General features: G+C 42.7%; 1 protein-coding gene across 1 annotated transcript in view; it reads right to left on the bottom strand.

Annotated features, from left to right (window-relative positions):
* The window catches only part of usp2a (ubiquitin specific peptidase 2a), a 37,080-nt gene extending 14,259 nt beyond the window's left edge, over window positions 1-22,821 (bottom strand). The window contains exons 1-4 of the mRNA XM_070434016.1: window positions 22,733-22,821; window positions 21,723-21,840; window positions 12,610-13,209; window positions 12,355-12,575 (exon numbers count right to left, since the gene is read on the bottom strand). Coding sequence (XP_070290117.1) covers window positions 12,355-12,575; window positions 12,610-13,165 — 777 coding nt within the window. The 5' untranslated portion in view covers window positions 13,166-13,209; window positions 21,723-21,840; window positions 22,733-22,821. The remainder of the gene's footprint in view (window positions 1-12,354; window positions 12,576-12,609; window positions 13,210-21,722; window positions 21,841-22,732) is intronic.
* Between the last annotated feature and the right edge of the window lie 763 nt (window positions 22,822-23,584).

Below are 23,584 nucleotides of genomic sequence, written 5' to 3'. Positions count from 1 at the left end.
ATAGAACACAGTAGGCCTATGTAACTCAAACTTAGTGCTAAGGGTGATAGAGAAGTAGCCTAAAAGCTAGGCTACTGGATCAAAACCTTTGAAAAAGGTTTTTAAAGCCCAGGCTTTTCCACCCCAGACTATAGTACAGTATAGAGGTCGACCGATTAATCGAAATGGCCGATTAATTAGGGCCGATTTCAAGTTTTCATAACAATCGGATATCGGTATTTTTGGACAACGATTTGGCCGATTTTTTTTTTTACACCTTTATTTAACTAGGCAAGTCAGTTAAGAACACATTCTTATTTTCAATGACAGCCTAGGAACGGTGGGTTAACTGCCTTATTCAGGGGCAGAACGACAGATGTTTACCTTGTCAGCTCGGGGATTCAATCTTGCAACCTTACAGTTAAGTAGTCCAACGCTCTAACCACCTGCCTCTCATTGCACTCTACGAGGAGCCTGCCTGTTATGCGAATGCAGTAAGAAGCCAAGGTAAGTTGCTAGCTAGCATTAAACTTATCTTATAAAAAACAAACAATCAATCAATCATAATCACTAGTTAACTACACATGGTTAATGATATTACTAGTTTATCTAGCGTGTCCTGCGTTGCATATAATCGATGCGGTGCGCATTCGTGGAAAAAGGACTGTCGTTGCTCCAACGTGTACCTAAACATCAATGCCTTTCTTAAAATCAATACACAGAAGTATATATTTTTAAACCCGCATATTTAGCTAAAAGAAATCCAGGTTAGCAGGCAATATTAACCAGGTGAAATTGTGTCACTTCTCTTGCATTCATTGCACGCACAGTCAGGGTATATCCGATAATAATAAACATTTTGTTTTCGAAATGATAGGTTCCGGATTCGACCATATTAATGACCAAAGGCTCGTATTTCTGTGTGTTATTATGTTATAATTAAGTCTATGATTTGATATTTTATAGAGCAGTCTGACTGCCTATCAACTCCCGAGATTAGGCTGGTGTAACCGATGTGAAATGGCTAGCTAGTTAGCGGGGTGCGCGCTAATAGCGTTTCAAATGTCACTCGCTCTGAGACTTGGAGTAGTTGTTCCCCTTGCTCTGCATGTGTAACGCTGCTTCGAGGGTGGCTGTTGTCAATGTGCTCCTCGTTCGAGCCCAGGTAGGAGTGAGGAGAGGGACGGAAGCTATACTGTTACACTGGCAATACTAAAGTGCCTATAAGAACATCCAATAGTCAAATGTATATGGAATACAAATGGTATAGAGAGAAATAGTCCTATAAATACTGTATTAACTACAACCTAAAACCTCTTACCTTGGAATATTGAAGTCTCATGTTAAAAGGAACCACCAGCTTTCATATGTTCTCATGTTCTGAGCAAGGAACTTAAACGTTAGCTTTTTTACATGGCACATATTGCACTTTTACTTTATTCTCCAACACTTTGTTTTTGCATTATTTAAACCAAATTGAACATGTTTCATTATTTATTTGAGGCTATATTGATTTCTATTGATGTATTATATTAAGTTAAAATAAGTGTTCATTCAGTATTGTTGTAATTGTCATTATTACAAATACATTATTTTTTTTTAAATCAGCCGATTAATCGGTATCGGCTTTTTTTGGTCCTCCAATAATCGGCATTGGTGTTGAAAAATCATAATCGGTCGACCTCTAGTACAGTATAAAGACAGAACAGTAGGCTGTGCATGAAGGTGCAGCACTACATAGCGTTATTATTAATGTGTCCAGGACTGTGCCAGCCAGCTCGCCCCGGGTAAAGAGATAGGATGATGGAGTTGACTTTACTGCCAGGGCTATTTCTAGGACCACTGCCACGAGGGAGTTTAGAGTTAGATGCCACCACACCAGTGATTTTGCATTGAAAATGACTTTATGGGATTTGGTGAAAATAACTGAGCTATTATGCTCAGTGCCACTTCTAATGTCGATGCCATTGTTCGTTGTAACTATGAGCTGTGTATTGGGGTCGTATTATGCTCCAAATGGAAGAAAACTAACTGAATTAGGGAAGGAGTACCTGAACTTGACCGATAAGAAACCCTCATTTTCTTTTACCGTTGCAGAACATTTTGCTACAGTGTACCTTAATGAATACAACCCAGGGCACTGGGTAGTGTGCAACAGCTGGAGCAGGCAGCACTGAGCTTTAGGATTAAACCATTTTCCTGGCCGTGCCTGGCTGGATGACCTAAAATGGCATGATGTGAGATCAGGATGGCGTCACAAAAGCATTCGTTTTAACTAACTGGACATTTCCTTCACAATGTTTTCCCATGGTTCGTCGGTCAGTCAGCTTTGTGAGGCTGAACACAAATCCCACGCAGTAGGCCTATGTGGATCGACTCCCAAGGACGCGCAGTATAATAGGCATTGAGGCATATTTTACAATGCCGCTTGCTAACAGTCACAGGAAGTGGCACCCAATCACACGGCATCCTACCCACTTCTGACGCTCTTAATTAGGAACGGTTTCAGTTGACTAGGCATCATCACAGCCGAATACATCGAGTTTACCTTGGAATCAGTATCTGTGAAGGATCTCGTTGTTACTCTGAGTCTGGACCCTGATCTCTCTTTTGACGAACATGTAAAAAAATTTTTTTGAAGACCAGCTTTTTTCCATCTTTGTAACATTGCAAAAATCGGAAACTTTGTCCAGACATGATGCAGAAAAGCTAATCCATGCTTTTGTCACTTCAAGATTAGACTAATGCAATGCTCTACTCTCCGGCTACCTGGATAAGGCACTAAAACCTCAGCTAGTGCAAAATACAGCTGCTAGAATTGTGACTAGAACCCCAAAATTTGATCATACTGTATTATTCCAGTGCTAGCCTCTCTACTGTCTTCCTGTTAGGGCTAGGGCTGCTTTCAAGGTTTGACTGTTAACCTACAAAGCATTGTATGGACTTTCTTGTACTTATCTCTCTGTTTTGGTCCTGCCGTACATACCTACAAGTATGCTACGGTCAATAAGATTCCTTATTGTTCCTAGAATTTCTAAGCAAACAGCTGGAGGCAGGGCTTTCTCCTACGGAGCTCCATTTCTATGGAATGGTCTGCCTATCCATGTGAGAGACGCAGACTCGGTCTCAGCCTTTAAGTCTTTACTGAAGACTCATCTCTTCAGTAGGTCCTACGGTTGAGTGTAGTCTGGCCCAGGGGTGCAAAGGTGAACGGCAAGGCACTGGAGTGACGAACCACCCTACTCTCCACTAAGAACCTTATTACGGGGGCTGAGTCACTATTTTGCTCTCACTCTCCCATTCTGTCCCTACCGGAGCGCATCTTGTCATGCCAGGCTTTTTTCGCTATACTCAACTCCCTTGGGTGGGTTGAGTTATTGACGTAATCTTCCTGTCCGGTTCTCCGCCCCCTCAGGCTCGTGCGGTGGGGAGAGATCTTTGTGGGCTATACTCAGCCTTGTCTCAGGGTAGTAAGTCAATTGTCTGTTGATATCACTTAAAGGGCAACTGCCCTTCGTGATTTGGCCTCGTTTTAGATTTGGTTCATTAAGAAATGGTAGTGGCCATGACTGAATTCAAACGTGAGTTTCAAATTATTTTGCCAATTGGCTTTAGCCAGCTGGTGTGCGACCATGGCAAAGTTGGTTTGACATTGGATAGCCTATCTCCTGGGGATAGTTAAGGACCGTCAATAAATTACACAATGTAAATTAGACAATATTTTCATGTTTCACACCTTTTACTTTTTTTCATTCAATGCTTTTAATATTTGTATATGAATTTCTACAATTTATCATTGGTTTGAGGTTTTTAAGTAATTGAAATTTGGAGATATTGGAATTTTAACATATTGTCCCATGTACATTGTGTAATTTACCAATGGTCCAAATTAGCCCAATAGGCAGCTGCAGTCCAAATCGATGATTACTTGTGTAATGCCAGCTGTGGGCATGTGGGCAGGATTGTAACAAACCCAACCTTCATTAAAGTTGTGATGCAGTCACGACCACAATTCTCACAAAACTCTAAAAAAATTCTTATTTTCACTTTGTAGTAAATTTTGACAGTAGAATAAATGTTTGACTCACATCGATGCCACATGGGCTGTTTTCTAAATGAGAAGTCGGTTTTTAGGGGCAGTTGCTCTTTAAGTGGTGTGGGTTCTGTGCTTTGGCAAAGTGGGTGGGGTTATATCCTGCATGGTTGGCCAGGGGTAACTTTGAACGGGGCTACAGTGTCTTCCGACCCTCCCTGTCTCAGTTCCCAGTATCTATGCTGCAATAGCCAAAATTATTGGCACCCTTGATAAAGATGAGCAAGGAATACAGTATAAAATTAATAATACAAATACTGAGCTAAATTGTATTCTCCAAAAATGTATATTATTTTATACTAATACAATTGCTCAGAGAAAGAGATTTTGTTAACAAGTAACAAATCAAAAAATGATAGGGGTCAAAATGATTGGCACCCCTGTTTTCAATACTCTAGCACCCTCCCCTTGTGAGGATAACAACACTGAGCCTTTTTATAAAGTGTGTTATGAGATTGAAAGAACACATTGGGAAGGATCTTGGACCATTCCTTCATACAGAATCTTTCCAGATCCTTGATATCCTTTGTCTGCGCTTATGGACTTCCCTCTTCAATTCAAACCACAGCTTTTCAATGGGGACTGAGATGGTCATTGCAAAATGTTGATTTTGTGGTCAATTAACCATTTATTTGTGGAATCTGATGTGTGCTTGGGGTTATTGTCTTGCTGGAAGATCCACTTGCGGCCAAGTTTCAGCCTCCTGGCAGAGGCAGCCAGGTTTTTGGCTAGAATGTCCCGGTACTGGGTAGAGTTCATGATGATGTTGACCTTAACAAGGGAAAAGGGCTTTATAAAATACAATTGATTGATTGATATCATTAGCTAGGTTTCCCTTTAATTGGCGACAGATTTTCACCTGAATATTCAAAATGTTCCCACAATAGATGTTTCCATCAAAGTGTGCGTGATGACGTAGTACACATGAAAATAACTTCTGCAGTTAAATTCCCATGTACCGAATACAAATTGCATTTTAAACTCTACCGATGGTTTTGTCACAAAAACTGTTGCGTTAAATTATAGCAAATGTGCCCACTCTGGTCTTGGCACCTGCGCTCTAGCCAGCAGCTCGCAGATCAAGAGCGGGAGCCTAGCGTACATTATGATGAGATTATCTTGGATAAGAGCGAGATCAGTTGATATTTGTCAAATGGCAGCCATGCATCGATGATCATGTCACCAGAATAAGACCCTCAATATTTATTGGAAAGGAGTATCAAGATCATCACCACGCACTTTCACCACCCTGTGGAAAGTTCATCAACGAAGTTCATTTGTAGCCAACAAACAGCATGCTTTCCCGAGTCATAGTGGGAAGACCACACAACATGCCATCTCGTGACTCAAAACCTGTGTTTGAATACCCATACTATCAAATCAAATCATTATTTGTCACATGCGCTAAATACAACAGGTGTAGACCTTGCAGTGGAATACTTACTTACAAGCCCTTAACCAATTTTTTTTTTTAAAGTAAGAGATCAGAAAAATGAATAATTTAAGAGCAGCAGTAAATAACAATAGCGGGGAAAGGAGTCAATGTGTCAATGTGCGGAGGCACCAGTGTCGAGGTAATTGAGGTAATTATGTACAAGTAGGTAGAGTTATTAAAGAGGCTATGCATAGATAATAACAGAGAGTAGCAGCAGCATGGGGAGGGGGCAATGCAAATAGTCTGGGTAGCCATTTGATTAGCTGTTCAGGAGTCAGGGGTACAAGCTGTTTAGAAGCCTCTTGGACCTAGATTTGGCGCTCCGGTACTGCTTGCTGTGCAGTAGCAGAGAGAACAGTCTATGACAAGGGTGGCTGGAGTCTTTGATAATTTTTAGGGCCTTCCTCTGACACCGCCTGGTATAGAGGTCCTGGATGGCAGGAAGCTTGGTCCCGGTGATGTATTGGGCCGTACGGACTACCCTCTGTAGTGCCTTGCGGTCAGAGGCCGAGCAGTTGCCATACCAGGCAGTGATGCAACCTGTCAGGATGCTCTCGATGGTGCAACTGTAAAACCTTTTGAGGATCTGAGGACCCATGCCAAATCTTTTCAGTCTCCTGAGGGGGAATAGGTTTTGTCGTGCCCTCTTCACAACTGTCTTGGTGTGCTTGGACCATGTTAGTTTGTTGGTGAGGTGGACACCAAGGAACTTGAAACTCTCAAACTGCTCCACTACAGCCTCGTCGATGAGAATGGGGGCGTGCTCGGTCTTCCTTTTCCTGTAGTCCAGAATCATCTCCTTTGTCTTGATCACGTTGAGGGAGAAGTTCTTGTCCTTGCACCACACGGTCAGGTCTCTGACCTCCTCCCTATAGGCTGCCTCATCGTTGTCGTTGATCAGGCCTACCACTGTTGTGTCATCAGCAAACTTAATGATGGTGTTGGAGTCGTGCCTGGCCGCGCAGTCATGAGTGAACAGGAAGTACAGGAGGGGACTGAGCACGCACCCCTGAGGGGCCCCCGTGTTGAGGATCATTGTGGCGGATGTGTTGTTACCTACCCTTACCACCTGGGGGCGGCCCGTCAGGAAGTCCACGTGTCTCTGTGTGTGGAGTAAAGGTGATCTCTAATTTTTTCCCCTCTGGTTGCACATTTAACATGCTGATAGAAAATAGGTAAAACTGATTTAAGTTTCCCTGCATTAAAGTTCCCGGCCACTAGGATAGCCGCCACTGGATGAGCGTTTTCCTGTTTACTTATAGCAGAATACAGCTCATTGAGTGCGGTTTTAGTGCCAGCCTAGGTCTGTGGTGGTATGTAGACAATGTGTAGACAATTTAATTACGCTTTTTTTGCCGATGTTTACTGACATCGGCCATATTTAACGGGTGTTGAGCGCTCGTAAATGAATTATTCTGTGCTCTGGTACACTCAGACAAGAGTCCTCCGAAATTGGAGTAGACAGCCAGCGAATTTACGAAAGCACCCGAATATCCATTGAGAACGCACAAAGACTATACCATTTAGCTAATAATAACGGGAATAATCAAGTCAATAAACGTTGGGTAGTTAGTCAGACAGCCTATAGTTAATATACTGGCAAGTTTGAAGTATAAGTAGCCAACTAACATTAGGTAGCTAGCTAACAACATACCTGTACATACTGCTGTAATGATATGCTATGTGGTTCTTTTGTAATGTAATGTAATTACAGTTGAAGTCGGAAGTTTACATACACTTAGGTTGGAGTCATTAAAACTCGTTTTTCAACCACTCCACAAATTTCTTGTTAACAAACTGTAGTTTTGGCAAGTTGGTTAGGATATCTACTTTGTGCATGACACAAGTAATTTTTCCAACAATTGTTTACAGACAGATTATTTCACTTATAATTCACTGTATCACAATTCTAGTGGGTCAGAAGTTTACATACACTAAGTTGACTGTGCCTTTAAACAGCTTGGAAAATTCCAGAAAATGATGTCATGGCTTTAGAAGCTTCTGATAGGCTAATTGACATCATGAGTCAATTGGAGGTGTACCTGTGGAAGTATTTCAAGGCCTACCTTCAAACTCAGTGCCTCTTTGCTTGACATCATGGGACAATCAAAAGATTGCTGCTGCTCCAGTTTCAGCTGTTCTGCCTGCGGCTATGGAACCCTGACCTGTTCACCGGACGTGCTACCTGTCCCAGACCTGCTGTTTTCAACTCTCTAGAAACAGCAGGAGCGGTAGAGATACTCTGAATGATCGGCTATGAAAAGCCAACTGACATTTACTCCTGAGGTGCTGATCTGTTGCACCCTCGACAACTACTGTGATTATTATTATTTGARCATGCTGGTCATTTATGAACATTTGAACATCTTGGCCATGTTCTGTTATAATCTCCACCCGGCACAGCCAGAAGAGGACTGGCCACCCCTCATAGCCTGGTTCCTCTCTAGGTTTCTTCCTAGGTTTTGGCCTTTCTAGGGAGTTTTTCCTAGCCACCGTGCTTTTACACCTGCATTGCTTGCTGTTTGGGGTTTTATGCTGGTTTCTGTACAGCACTTTGATATATCAGCTGATGTAAGAAGGGCTATATAAATAAATTTGATTTGAAATCAGCCAAGACCTCAGAAAAATAAATTGTAGACCTCCACAAGTCTGGTTCATACTTGGCAGAAATGTCCAAACGCCTGAAGGTACCACGTTCATCTATACAAACAATAATACGCAAGTATAAACACAGTGGGACTACGCAGTCGTCATACCGCTCAGGAAGGAGATGCGTTCTGTCTCCTAGAGATTAACGTATTTTGGGGCGAAAAGTGCAAATCAATCTCAGAACAACAGCAAAGGACCTTGTGAAGATGCTGGAGGAAACACTTACAAAAGTATCTATATCCACAGTAAAACGAGTCCTATATCGACATAACATGAAAGGCCGCTCAGCAAGGAAGATCAGCAAGGAAGAAGCCACTGCTCCAAAACCGCCATAAAAAAACAGACTACGGTTTGCAACTGCACATGGGGACAAAGATCGTACTTTTTGGAGAAATGTCCCCTGGTCTGATGAAACAAAAATAGAACTGTTTGGCCATAATGACCATCATTATGTTTGGAGGAGGCTTGCAAGCCGAAGAACACCATCCCAACCGTGAAGCACGGGGGTGGCAGCATCATGTTGTGGGGGTGCTTTGCTGCAGGAGGGACTGGTGCACTTCACAAAATAGATGGCATCATGAGGGAGGAAAATTATGTAGATATATTGAGGCAACATCTCAAAACATCAGTCAGGAAGTTAAAGCTTGGTCGCAAATGGGTCTTCCAAATGGACAATGACCCCAAGCATACTTCCAAAGTTGTGGCAAAATGGCTTAAGGACAACAAAGTCAAGGTATTGGAGTGGCCATCACAAAGCCCTGACCTCAATCCTATAGAAAATMTGTGGGCAGAACTGAAAAAGCGTGTYCGAGKAAYGAGGCCTACAAACCTGACTTCGTTACACCAGCTCTGTCAGGTGTATACTTCATATTTTGGTGAATTTAGTACGACATCCGGGAACTTTTGGCATACTAACTATATCCATACTATGACCAATAAGCATACAATATACTCAATTCACGTCACAAATAGTACGGTTAGTGAGGTTAGTATGAGTATTTGAACACAGCTCAAGTTTACTTCGATATGGTGCTTATTATATCAATATTTGGGCATAAAGACGTGTCCACCTTAATTTCTCGCATCATTAATTTTACAGACAAAAACATCCCACCACGTCGAGCGAACAAATTGTTTATCAACAATTATTAAATTGTACCGGAATGTCCTGTTTCCATCAGCCCTGTCGTGACTTTTTTCATGCATCAGGTAATTCATGGATGGAAACCTGGTTAAAGTAAGCAGCTAGGCCAGTTGTCTTTTGGTGCTTGTGTAAAACACAACATCTTGTTCATCAATGAGAGAGAGAGGTGAATAATTAGATGTCTGAGAGTGGGCAGCGAGGGGCCGAAAATCAGTCTTCCTAGAATGATCAATACAGTAGTGTACTTGACCTACATAACCGCTCTTCTTCCATCCTGACCATCCAGCACTCAGCCTGCGAGAGAGCTGCTCTGATGAGGAGCTGCTGGTCCTACTGGTCTCTCTGAGTCATAATCCAACACATTCCTCAAAACATGACTCCATAAAAACTCCTCCTAATCCATAACGAAAACAAAGGCTTTCTTTTCAACAATTGGACTGGATGAGCTGACGGAACATTGTGACTCAGAAATCAGGTTTGCCTGACAGTCAGGACGAAGATTCAGCGCAGATATTTATTTATGCGGACCTTTATTTAACCAGGAAAGACCCTTGCGGTTAGAAACCTCTTTGGCAAGTTGATCTTCTAGTGGGGTGAACTATCAGCCCATATCTCCTAAATCAAACAGCGCAATCACAGTTATCACACAAAGTTTGCATACATGCCCCCCTAGCCCTTACTTCACCTGCTCTGGCTACTCTCCTGTCATAGTAAGGGGATTTATTGTATAAACTCCCTGCTCTAAACCGGTCCGGGTGGAACATTATGAGAATTAGGAAAGATAATTAAAATGACTTGATGAGAACATTCGAGCACAGGGCTCACGAAATCCTCTCGTGACATTAATTACAAAATCTGAACCTCTTGGTCCAATAGGCAACCCAGTTCCACTGTTCCAAGTCCAGGAGATTCATTCCCTCATTGATTGATAACTGTTAATTACCGAGAAGATTCCATACAACCTTTGAGTAAATGCAGATATGGTGTCAAACAACCGTTAGCCTCGATGCATCCTTCACTGAAGTTTCAGTACAGCACCTCGACAGCCTCTTTGCCTGCCTGAGCCTGACGCTAATTGTGATAGATGTTTGCGAAAGCAGCCCCGTAACAACAACAAAACAGCCTTGTCAAAGAGATTGGCTTGGCTGGTTGCGAAACAAATGTCCTCCTCCTTCTCCTTCCCACAGTGGTCAGCAATCAGGGCTAATCCCGTAAGTGGGTTAATTCACACTCCGCTCTCTAAGGAGAGGCCTCCTGAGTGGAGCAGCGGTCTAAGGCACTGCCTCGCAGTGCTTGAGGCGTCACTACAGACCCGGGTTTGGCCGGGATGTCCTTGTCCCATTGCGCTCTAGCGACTCCTTGTGGCGGGCCGGGCGCATGCACACTGAATTCAATCGGCAGCTATACAGTGTTTCCTCCGACGCATTGGTGTGGCTGGCTTCCGGGTTAAGTGAGCAGTGTGTCAAGAAGCAGTGCGGCCTGGCAGGGTCGTGTTTCGGAGGACGCATGGCTCTCGACTTTCACCTCTCCCAAGTCCATACGGGAGTTGCAGCAATGGGACAAGACTGTAACTACCAATTGGATATCACGAAAAAGGGGTAAAAAGTACCAATATTTTTCATTTTATTTTATTTACTCTCCATGCGTCATAGAGGGAACACAAGTCTCACGAGTCTAGTCAATGGGACACCTACCTCTCTGACAGTCAGTAAGCAGGTTTCCATCGACCCAGGTTTATTCGAATAAAGCAATGTCGCAAAAAAAAAAAATCCGAAATTTGTAATGGAAACAGCAGATATAGGAGACATTTTCTAAAGATTGACAACATTTTTATCCGTTCCACAGGGGTGGATTTTTCTTCTAACTTTCTTTATTGCGACCAATGATGATGGAAACAGTGTTTTTCTAATAAATTATGATTCCCGAAAACATTTGAAGGTATGCGGGGCACGTGATGTAATCGCGTAACTATAAGCTCCAGTCCTGATTTAATTCTACATGGCTACTGCTTGCAAAATCGATTCTTTCAACAACAAAGTTTCTTTGCAGGACAAGGATTATCCTGACTTTAAAGGCCTGAATTGCTTCGCCTTGCTTTTCTGGTTGGCTGGCAAGTTTCACCATCCAACTATTACAGATCTACGGGAGTGCAAGTCTCACCATGGCACGAACCATGGCGATACGTTGGCACATAAGAATGATTAGAATATGGCAAAATTAGTAAATTATTGCATTCTATCCATGCTGGCTTTTGCGGTCTACCTGAGACATGATAGGGGGGATATCATACAGGCGGTCGACGATTTATAAAATGCGCAATTTGCCTAAACGGGTCATTTTTTGTTGTTGGTATGACATCATTACATCCAGCTGTTTTTAACGACACACGATAGTTAAATAAATCTATTTTATCTACTTTTTTTTTTTTATCACTGGACAAGTTCATAGAAACATAGCTAGTGACACACAGACAGACACACAGCCTGTTTGGCTAGCCTGGCCCCACTGCCTTGCCAACCCCTATGGTCATTGTCACGTCAAACATGCAGGACCCATAGGAGTTGGCAATACAGCACAAACAGATCTGGGACCAGGCTATAGCTACGGACTCACTGAGGAACTTCCTGATTCATCACCATAGGGAGAATTTTAATTTCTGAAGGCCTTATGGAAGCTATGGCAACAGGAATGTTTACAATCTTACATACAGTGGCATGGAGATTTTGTTAAGCATGTTCTTGTCTCTGTGAGATTCATTTCCTTTCTTATAGGAAATAGACCTAATATAGCTAGCTGACATAGATGCATTTTCAAATTCAATCCTGTACGAATGAATGAATACTGTGACAATTGTGTAAGGCCTATTTTATACTGTATAGTTGAGTGACAGTGTTCCCCAACACAGGATCTTAGCACTGTACAGTAACTGTGCAGAGCATCTGTACTGACCATGAGTGCCCCCACATGGTGTCAGTCTGCCATGTCAGTGGCCTGAGAGGCTAAATCTAAGATCACAGCAAAACAGTTGAGCAAACAGAAGAACACTGGTCTTACCAGGGAGTCCCTGGTGAGGGAGCTGGATCGTCCATTGCTGCTGCTGTCGCTCCTCTCATAGGAGGAGCTGAAGCGGCTACCACCACCGCTCTTCAGGCTGCTGCTGCTCAAGGCCTCCTGTGTGGCGCTGTGGGACAGGCCATAGCTGGAGCTCTGCAGGCTGCTGTTGTAGGAGTCGGCCACATCGCTGGCCCTGCTCCGGTAACCCCTCAGGGCGCTGGNCGGCCACATCGCTGGCCCTGCTCCGGTAACCCCTCAGGGCGCTGGAGGAGGAGGAAGGGGAGGTGGGCTCGTTGAGGCCCAGGGACGACAGGTCCCGCGTCAGGTCACTCTGGCTCGACGACCTRCMGCGGSTGAGGGAGATGCTGGAGGCSCCYGGCGACGAGGAGAGGTAGCTGGAGCGGCTGGGCGTGGTGGAKGAGGAGTAGCTGCTGTAGCCAGTGTAACCGGAGCRGCCGCTCAGGCCCGACGAGCCATAGGTCTTCACCGGGGTGCGGCTCAGGCTCTCGCTGCGCCGGCTGCTGCTGCTCAGGAGGTCAGTGCGGGGAATGGGCCGGCCCCGGTCGAGCTCCYAGGAGGTGCTGTAGTTGCGGGCGCGGCTGGCGGCGCTGCTCAGGTAGCTGGAGGAGGAGTAGCCCGAGGAGGAGGCWGCYTTGCTCCTGTAGGAGGGCAGCCTGTCCCGGTCGGAGGTGTAGGAGCTGAGGGAGGAGGGCGTCAGGGAGGAGCCATAGGAGCTATAGGCACTGGTATAGGAGGAGCCGGTATAGGAGGAGCCGGTGTAACGCTTGGCGGTGGTGGAGACGCGAGACATGCTGGATTCTCAGCCACGTGTGATGCGGTGGAAGACCGCATCGACTGCAAGACGAGGGAGAGAGCAGAAATCAGTGCGTTTCTATTTTCAGACTGTGAGCGGGAAAAACTTCATTTCCAAAAATGAAAACTTATTTAGCAACATTTGAATCTTTATAACCACCAAATTCAATTGTATATTTTATATCATATCGGTTCCATCTTAGTTTTTATGGGTTAGTCTTGTCTGATCACGAGAGAGGTAGGATGCCATCTGATCACGAGAGAGGTAGGATGCCATCTGATCACGAGAGAGGTAGGATGCCAAAGGTCACTAGGGCATCATCCAACTCTTAACATATGGGTGCACTATTTATCAACGGGCTGAATATACTGTACCATGGCTCATTGCTCGAGCCTGAGGTTTTACTCGTGTACAGGATACAGACATTTGACAAGCAACGTTATGTGACCCTCCTTGGAACACATTACACAATATCAACACTGAAACACTGTTTACGCAACCAACTGGAAAGTCATGCTTGATAATGTGATGTACTGTCGTATCGATGGGTTGCACAACGTTGTTGCCAGCTAAACGCGCCCCTGGGGATCCTGTAATGGGAGAAGCAGCTAAACGAAGCACCGAATGTTTCTGGTGGCACAGTCTGTTCCTGAGGAGAGACAGGCAGTGCAGCGTCTGAATAAATAAAAGTATCTGGTGTTGTCGATCCGTGTTGGGTTCAGTGGGGGAGGCTTCTCTCTCTCTTTTATTTATATTTATATATATATATTTATATACACTGCTCAAAAAAATAAAGGGAACACTGAAATAACACATCCTAGATCTGAATGAATGAAACATTCTTATTAAATACTTTTTTCTTTACATAGTTGAATGTGCTGACTACAAAATCACACAAAAATTATCAATGGAAATCAAATTTATCAACCCATGGAGGTCTGGATTTGGAGTCACACTCAAAATTAAAGTGGAAAACCACACTACAGGCTGATCCAACTTTGATGTAATGTCCTTAAAACAAGTCAAAATGAGGCTCAGTAGTGTGTGTGGCCTCCACGTGCCTGTAATGACCTCCCTACAACGCCTGGGCATGCTCCTGATGAGGTGGCGGATGGTCTCCTGAGGGATCTCCTCCCAGACCTGGACTAAAGCATCCGCCAACTCCTGGACAGTCTGTGGTGCAACGTGGCGTTGGTGGATGGAGCGAGACATGTTGTCCCAGATGTGCTCAATTGGATTCAGGTCTGGGGAACGGGCGGGCCAGTCCATAGCATCAATGCCTTCCTCTTGCAGGAACTGCTGACACACTCCAGCCACATGAGGTCTAGCATTGTCTTGCATTAGAAAGAACCCAGAACCCAACCGCACCAGCATATGGTCTCACAAGGGGTCTGAGGATCTCATCTCGGTACCTAATGGCAGTCAGGCTACCTCTGGCGAGCACATGGAGGGCTGTGCGGCCCCCAAAGAAATGCCACCCCACACCATGACTGACCCACCGCCAAACCGGTCATGCTGGAGGATGTTGCGCAGCAGAACGTTCTCCACGGCGTCTCCAGACTCTGTCACGTCTGTCACATGTGCGTGTGAACCTGCTTTCATCTGTGAAGAGCACAGGGCGCCAGTGGCGAATTTGCCAATCTTGGTGTTCTCTGGCAAACGCCAAACGTCCTGCACGGTGTTGGGCTGTAAGCACAAACCCCACCTGTGGACGTCGGGCCCTCATACCACCCTCATGGAGTCTGTTTCTGACCGTTTGAGCAGACACATGCACATTTGTGGCCTGCTGGAGGTCATTTTGCAGGGCTCTGGCAGTGCTCCTCCTAATCCTCCTTGCACAAAGGCGGAGGTACCGGTCCTGCTGCTGGGTTGTTGCCCTCCTGCGGCCTCCTCCACGTTCCCTGATGTACTGGCCTGTCTCCTGGTAGCGCTCCATGTTCTGGACACTACGCTGACAGACACAGCAAACCTTCTTGCCACAGCTCGCATTGATGTGCCATCCTGGATGAGCTGCACTACCTGAGCCACTTGTGTGGGTTGTAGACTCCGTCTCATGCTACACTAGAGTGAAAGCACCGCCAGCATTCAAAAGTGACCAAAACATCAGCCAGGAAGCATAGGCACTGAGAAGTGGTCTGTGGTCACCACCTGCAGAACCACTCCTTTATTGGGGGTGTCTTGCTAATTGCCTATAATTTCCACCTTTTGTCTATACCATTTGCATAACAGCATGTGGAATTTAGACAGTTTGATTTCACAGAAGTGTGATTGACTTGGAGTTACATTGTGTTGTTTAAGTGTTCCCTTTATTTTCTTGAGCAGTGTATATTATAATATATATATATATAATAATATATATTATATATATATATATATATATATATAACAATAATTCAGCATATGGATCTGGAATAGGCAGAGCACTGAGCCAGGCCAAGACATACCGCTTTGTGCAGCTAGCTAGACCCAGCCGGAGCACTACTGCTAGGTTAGCCTAGCTAGGCCATGCCCAACCGAGCCTTAGGCTCTTACCAAAACCCCACTGTGGGTATAATAGGCCTCTGCCTATGCACCCTACCATTTCGCCTATATCCTGCGCAAAGATGGCTGGACTGTAAAGGTACACAGCTGATAAACATGGGCCAGTATCTCAAGTCAATTTACTGTAAGTCTGCATCACTATTGTTTTGTTAACCCCCCCCTAAATAAAACAGCTGTACTATAACACCCCTAGGTCCTAAAGTACGCAGACATAATGTAGCTTGTTTGTGATTCCCTGTTTTCGCTGGGATTAATGTTTTCAAGTCAACCTCTCTTAGTGTGTTGTTTAAATAGGCAGAGAACAGGTGATAACAAACGTAGAACCCTCCCTCCACCACACACCAAACAACAGTGACATGCCAATTTGCACTACAAGGCAAACCTGGCCAAGTGTCTATCTAAATGTACAAACCCGAGAGAGTGCTTGTACTGTAATCCCTGACTCCTACTTCCACCCATTCCTAATTGCCCTCACTATAAACATACACATCATTTAGGCTGCTGCAGGTGTCTCGTCCAAAAAATGAGGGCCTTGACTGAGACAAGTTCAGGCTAGCCTGGCGCGTCATTCAAAAAGAAAACGCAAACAACATCCATGGGGAATACAGCCTAAATGGACATGGGATTTGTAAGATGGCGGTAGCACAGCACTATTATGTTATTCACTTCTCAAACCAAAACACACAATATGCTAGTTGCCCTGCGTTTCAGCCTCCCAAAGGCTCTGTTAAACGGTGGTTTCATGACTACATGGCAACAAGCACCATTTGACTGCCACACAATCTCAGTGTCAAAACAGGAAAGCAGGTGTTGCCCTGATCCCATTGACTTCCTGATTCCCTTGCCCTGCAGAATATAAGGTCCATCTAGCTATAGCCTAGGGCCCAGTAGATGGGACTCTACTTGAGCATACAGAAAGGGCAGATAGTCTTTTCAATCTATAGACCTAATCCAAGTTTATTGCCGAAGAGGATATATTCCTGTTACCATCTTTACCTGAAAATCCAGTGATTCCCAAGCAGGTGTAGGCTATATAATTGAATAGGGCCTAAACTCTGAAACCTCACACTGAGCCACTCTTTCCCACAGTCTGTCCATTTCCTACTTCTCCCACTTATCACAATGTAACAGTGATCTTCTGATCTCTCAGAGAGAATGCCAAGCGTGTGCAAAGCTGTCATCAAGGCAAAGGGTGGCTACGCGATAATCTTTTATGGCTACTACATGATTCCATATGTGTTATTCATAGTTTTGATGTCTTCACTATTATTCTACAATGTAGGAAATAGTAAAAATAAAGAAAAAATCCCACTATTGAGATGGTAGGTGCTGTCCAGACTTCTTTGACCTCCGACTCATAAATAGTATATTAAGTAAATATAATATGATATATATATATATATATATATATAAGGTCATCTTACAAAACCAAACGCTATTGGGAATACTGTTAGAAATCAGTGCACGTAATGTACCTTGTTGGTTGGATCTTAGGGGGAGCTATATTTACCCTGAAATGTGAGCAGATAAGAGACTCGTGTCTGTGAGGTGCCACACTGACGCCAAAGCCCTAACTCGGCCCAACGGCAATCGCACCAAACTGTCCATGCCAGCTTAGTCTACATCACAACGCTATGCACAAAAAAAACTTCATTGATTCAATGTAAGGCAACCAGCTGCAATAGGATTGTGAGTTTGCTCAACATTTGGGCATATAGCTGAACCAGCATACATTCTGAATTTGAAATGTATGTTCACTCAATTTTTAATTTTGGGTTGAGCAAACATACAATTCAACTTGAGAATTTATTCTACCATATTTGCATATTTCCCAGTGTAAAATTAAATTCTTTATGACAATACAATACAAATATCAAATTTGAGAAAAGTCAACCAGTGCTGTTTATCTCATTTCAACCAGCGTTGTAAACATTGAAATTAGGGTAAAACTTCAACTTAAATACATTGACTTAACAGGTTGTTACATCAATATATATAATTTCAACATAATCATCAGAACTATGTATACGTTGAAATGACTTTGACAAATCTTTTTCATCCTATATTCAATTGGTTGGGATGAAATGATGTTGAATTTCATATTTGATTAGACATATTTCATGTGAACTTTTTTTCAACGTTGATAGTAAAATGGTTTGTCTGAATCCACATTGTTTCAATGTGTTTCAGCAACCTAAATAAAGATTGAAATAAAGTGTGAAGCCGCAATCCAACATCTACTGGTATATAGGAGGGGTAATGCATTTCAGTGAGAACTAGTCTACCATCCAGAAGCTCAGCTGAGCTATCATGCCAACACATTTAGACATTGATCAGCTTCCATACTCATTTACGTAGACTACTTAAATAACATTGAAAAGTTCAAAATTACTCCTACAGGACACCCAGAGATTATTATAATTCCCAACTACAAAATACTAGTTTTTTTTTTCTCAAAGTAAGAAAAGCTATTCAAGAATTGACTACATTTAAAAACAAAATGCACTCAACAACACATTGGGATCTAAAATCCATGATATAGTGATACCGGATCATTCCCCTGTATCATGCTTAATTACACCAACAGAAAATACGCTTAGCGACAGAATATGGAGAATGAATCTTCAAGACCCGAAATGTATTAAATACAGAAACAAAAAAATAAAGACCTTTACCATTACAAATGTAGACATAGAGGACAGAGAATAGCCAACACGATTTGGGAGGCTTTAAAGCCGTGCATTAGGGGAATGATAATCTCTTACTCGGCAAAAGTCAAATCTGAGTTCGAAATCACTATCTTAAAAAAATACCATAAAGAAATCTTTACATGGTAAAGAAAATACAATTTCTGAATTTAAGCAGGATTATGATCTTTTACTTTTGAAAGGAGCCAACAACTACAAACTCAAATAAAGCACAGTATTTAATGGCAAACAAACCTGGTAAACACCTCGCAGCCCTCACAAAACGAATACACGGCAAACCAGTTATCATTTTGAAAGATAAGGATACAAATGCTTTAATTAGAAAAAACAACACTATTAATTAATAACAATTTTAAAAGCTTCTTTGAAAATCTGTATCAATCAGAATGAAATAACAGTTGAACTGATCCTACAGCCTTCTTAGACTCGATAACCATGAAGCAACTTTCAGCAGATAAAAAAAGAATCACAAAAAATGGAAATCACCCCCCGCCCTCCCCCAAAAATGTGACACTGTAAAAGTGTATTATCAATATCATACATTTGGTATCCTATTTATAGGGCTAATGGTAACTACTTCTAAACTCCCAAAGATCCAATCAGCCATGGATGAATCAAAGTACCTAGCTCGATGTTGAAATCATGGTGTCCTTTGTTGGGCAGATCAGATGTTAATGTCAACCAAACCTCACTCCAAATGTACTTTCACATACATCTTGTGTAAGAATTAGTTCTTAACTGACTTGCCCAGTTAAATAAAGGTTACATGTAAGAAAAGTTAGAGTTACTTTCAACGCTATTTAGGTAGTCAATGCAAATGGAAGCTGATGGAAGCTGATCAATGTATACATGTGTTGACGTCATAGCTCAGCTGAAAATAACGCCGCTTATTCCAAAAGCCAAGCAGGGTACATAGAGGTAGGCATCTGGATGGTGGACTAGTTCACACTGAAGTGCAATACCCCTCATATACCAGTAGGAGTCCCTGTTCAGGAAGAAATCATTGGACTGTGGCATCACATTTTAGTTCAATTTAAGTTTTTATTTAGGTTGATGGCATGACGTTGAAACAATTGAGTTGATTCAAACATACCATTTTACTATCAACAATGAAACAAGGTCAAATAAAATATGTCTAATCTAATCTAAAATTCAACATAATTTCAACCACCCAATATACACTGAGCGTACAAAACATTAGGAACACCTGCTCTTTCCATGACATAGACTGACCAGGTGAAAGCTATGATCCTTTATTGATGTCACTTGTTAAATCCACTTTAATCAGTGTAGATGAAGGGGAGGAGACGGGTTAAAGAAGGATTTTTAAGCCTTGTGACAATTGAGACATGGTTTGTGTATCTGTGCCATTCCCGAGGGTGAATGGGCAAGACAAAAGATTTAAGTGCCTTTGCACGGGGTATGGTAGTAGGTGCCAGACGCACCGGTTTGTGTCAAGAACTGCAACGCTGCTGGGTGTTTCACACTCAACAGTTTCCAGTGTGTATCAAGAATGGTCCACTACCCAAAGGACATCCAACCAACTTGACACAACTGTGGGAAGCATTGGAGTCAATATGGGCCAGCATCCCTGTGGAACGCTTTCGACACCTTGTAGAGTCCATTGCAACTCAATATTAGGAAGGTGTTCTTAATGTTTTGTACACTCAGTGTACTGTATATTGAACATAGTAACGTAAAATATATTTTTCATCCTGTGTGAAATTTTCAACACAATTTCAACGTATACATAGTTCTGATAATTATGTTTAAATTAGATTGATGCAACAACCTGTTAAGTCAATATATTTATATTGAAGTTTTACCCTAATATCAATGTTTACAGCGCTGGTTGAAATGAGATGAAAACAGTACTAGTTATTAAATTTTTTCATATCCAATGTATTTTCCATGTTGATTCCATGTCACAATACGTTGACAAATTACATTGAAACAACATTGCTTCAACCCATGTTTGCCCAATGGGTAGTTACACCCTAATGCAGTGGTCTGAAACTACTGTTTTACATGCCACATCCAGCCTGCAAGTCACATTATTATTGGAGCTTTAAATCACCCGCAACCTGCATTGAGAATGACCGCCAAATTGAGCAAACATACATTTGTAATTTTACTCAACAAGCTTGTTCAAATTCAGCTCACTTCAAGCTGAGTTTGTTGATTCAACGTACAATTGTTAGGAAACCAGAGGCAATAGGGTTGTGAGTTTGCTAAACATTTGGACATATAATCTAGCTGAACCAACATACCTTCCAAAGGCAAACATGAATTTGTAATTCGCCTCAACAAATTTTTACACATTCAGCTCACTGTGAGCAAAGTTTGTTGAGTGAACAAACGTTCACACATTAGCTCAATTTCTTGTCCTTCTGAAGTGCACCCAACTCACAGAATAACGCTGATTAGGCAATTGGTTAAATTTGCTTTTTTACAGTCTACCATACACTTGTAAAGATTATACTCTGATATCATCCGATCAGCTGAGAGATAGGCCTACTCAGTTATAGCACAATTAACCACAACCCCTTTCTTCTGTTCGTAACTCAGATGAAAGCATTAGCTAAAAGTGACCTCAAAAATGGCAGTATGTGTGCGTGATTGATGCTCTAATCTCTGCTATAAGTGACTTCATTCCTTATCCATTGGCCTAAAGATTAGCTCAATTAGACATCATTACTATTTTAAACACTATCAATCCGTGCTCTGTGCCGCTGTGTGAAATGTTGTTCTGTACTGAATACTTAAAGGAAAATGGTCAACTCAAACGTTGTGTCTCCTTTAAAGAGGCAATCAGCAGTAGAAACAATAACAAAGCGTCTTCCCCGCCCCTGTTTCGGCAAAAAGCTGAGAAATGGGGTTGGAGAAATGTAACCACTCTCAAAAAACACTCTCACATATAGTTTTAACCGTGTGTTGAGGCTACAGTATACACTGTTTGTTTACATTTATTTTGTTCACAAACAAGTTTATATTATGGGTCCTGATGGGGTATGACAATCTAACTAAGCTCATGAGGAATTTATAGGTTATATTCTTCAAGAATCAATGGGTACATATCATTCATTTAGAAGTCCACAAATGGATGTAGCAACTGCTGATTGCCCGTTTAAGCCTCGTGTCTGCGTGAGCGTCAGAGCCACTGCATTCTTTAAACATGTTTTCACTACCAAAGTACCATCAGTCCTTGAGAAAGTATTGCCTCTCATCGTGTTTGTGAGATGCATGCTAAGTGCTGACCGTGTGTATGTGGGCATGTGCGCGTGTGTTTATTCAGTTATGATCACCTGCTTTGTATAGAGCGGTGTCTCTCAGTCCCCGCAGGCAGCGATAGAGTGGGGCCCGCTCATCCTAATGTACCTCACAGACACATTCACAGTCACAGGGACCTCTCACTGATCAGACCTGTGTGGAGACAGAGACACATCAAATGAGAGACACACATCACACAGCCATGCGGACATAACCTGGTCAAAAATGACTAAGGTAATGGATTTGCAGTCTCGCTAATGTGGACTTTGTTGGATGCCACTGCCATGAGGCTAGCAGATCCATGTTGAGCCATTAGAACATACATGTTCTAGCATTACTGATTCCATCATATCCAATTATCCTCTTCAATTTACACAGAATTCAATGAATTGCATTAAAACAACACTGCTCTATGACTGCTTTCTGGGAGGAGCAAAACATCCCACAACAAAAAAATCTACGGGTAGCCTAAAGTAGCCTAGGCTACACCTCATGCCTCCTCATCAACTGCATCACTTGACAGGCATAGAAATAGGTCCACGTGATCATTCACCACAGGTCTCCAGTCAACAAGTGGTCAGTATTTGTTTGTTGTCTGTTTGTTGTCAAATCCACAAAAATTATCTTCCTTGAAAACATGGTTTCAGGAAAAAAAGATTTTGCATGCCTATTTAAAGTCCTGTTTCAGAAATACTGTACTTGTTGAGTATCTTAATAATCCAGCGCTTGCGTCCCAATATGGTCCAAACACACCACACCAACAGACCTGCGTCCCCACAACCCTGGCACAGCCAATGAAGTTCAATGAATAGTCCTAGCACAGCCAACAGACAATTACCAATTAATAAATAGGTCTCAAGATGATTTTCTGAGAAATGTTATCCCTTGTCTCTTTAACAAAACAAAATATGGATAAGCAAAATGAAAAAAAACAGTAGGCCTAGCCTTCAAACAGCCAATACCACACACAACGATTGTCAGGTAAAATAACAGAAAGGTACCCTTGTAAAAGGGGAACAACGTGTAAATTGGTGGAGAGGCTCACCAGTGGCGTATCAAGCGGACAGGCAGAGTAGGGTGCTGTATAGGAGGCTGTAGCCTCAGAGTGAAAGGAGCCAGGGAGGGATTGTATGAGCACAGCGATCCAGAATGCCAGAGATCACGTTACAGAGACGGTAAATATAGCACTTGCCTATAACCTCCACAGGTCACTCAACACTCACTGGCATTCCAATTTGCTCTTAAAGGACTAGCATTAAGGTTTTTTTATAGGCCACAAATAGGCCATGAATAGGCCATGCAATGTAGGCCAGCAGCAACCACTGGGATGTGCTCTCTCTGTTATCTGAAGGTGTTTTCATTGTAGACCTACAAGGAATGGTAGTCAGTGAAATGTCCCCATAAATTTCATCCAAAAGTGGAGAAAGACTAATGGAAATATTGTTTATATCTACTAACCATGGCTAGTTTTATATTAAAAATATAAATTATACTTATATTATAATGGGTGTATGACACCATTTGGATACAGACAGGCAGCTATTGTCATAATTTGTGTTAGGCCTATTTTAAAAATGGGGGCAGTTCACCTGCAATATTACATAGTCTGGTTTGAAATGCACATCACATAATCAAATCAAATGTATTTATATAGCCCTTCTTACATCAGCTGATATATCAGTGCTGTACAGAAACCCAGCCTAAAACCCCAAACAGCAAGCAATGCAGGTGTAGAAGCATGGTGGCTAGGAAAAACTCCCTAGAAAGGCCAAAACCTAGGAAGAAACCTAGAGAGGAACCAGGCTATGAGGGGTGGCCAGTCCTCTTCTGGCTGTGCCGGGTGGAGATTATAACAGAACATGGCCAAGATGTTCAAATGTTCCTAAATGACCAGCAT

This window comes from Salvelinus sp. IW2-2015, linkage group LG22 (genome assembly GCF_002910315.2).
Source record: "Salvelinus sp. IW2-2015 linkage group LG22, ASM291031v2, whole genome shotgun sequence".
Lineage (NCBI taxonomy): Eukaryota > Metazoa > Chordata > Actinopteri > Salmoniformes > Salmonidae > Salvelinus > Salvelinus sp. IW2-2015.
This window is presented reverse-complemented; position numbering and strand designations above follow the sequence as displayed.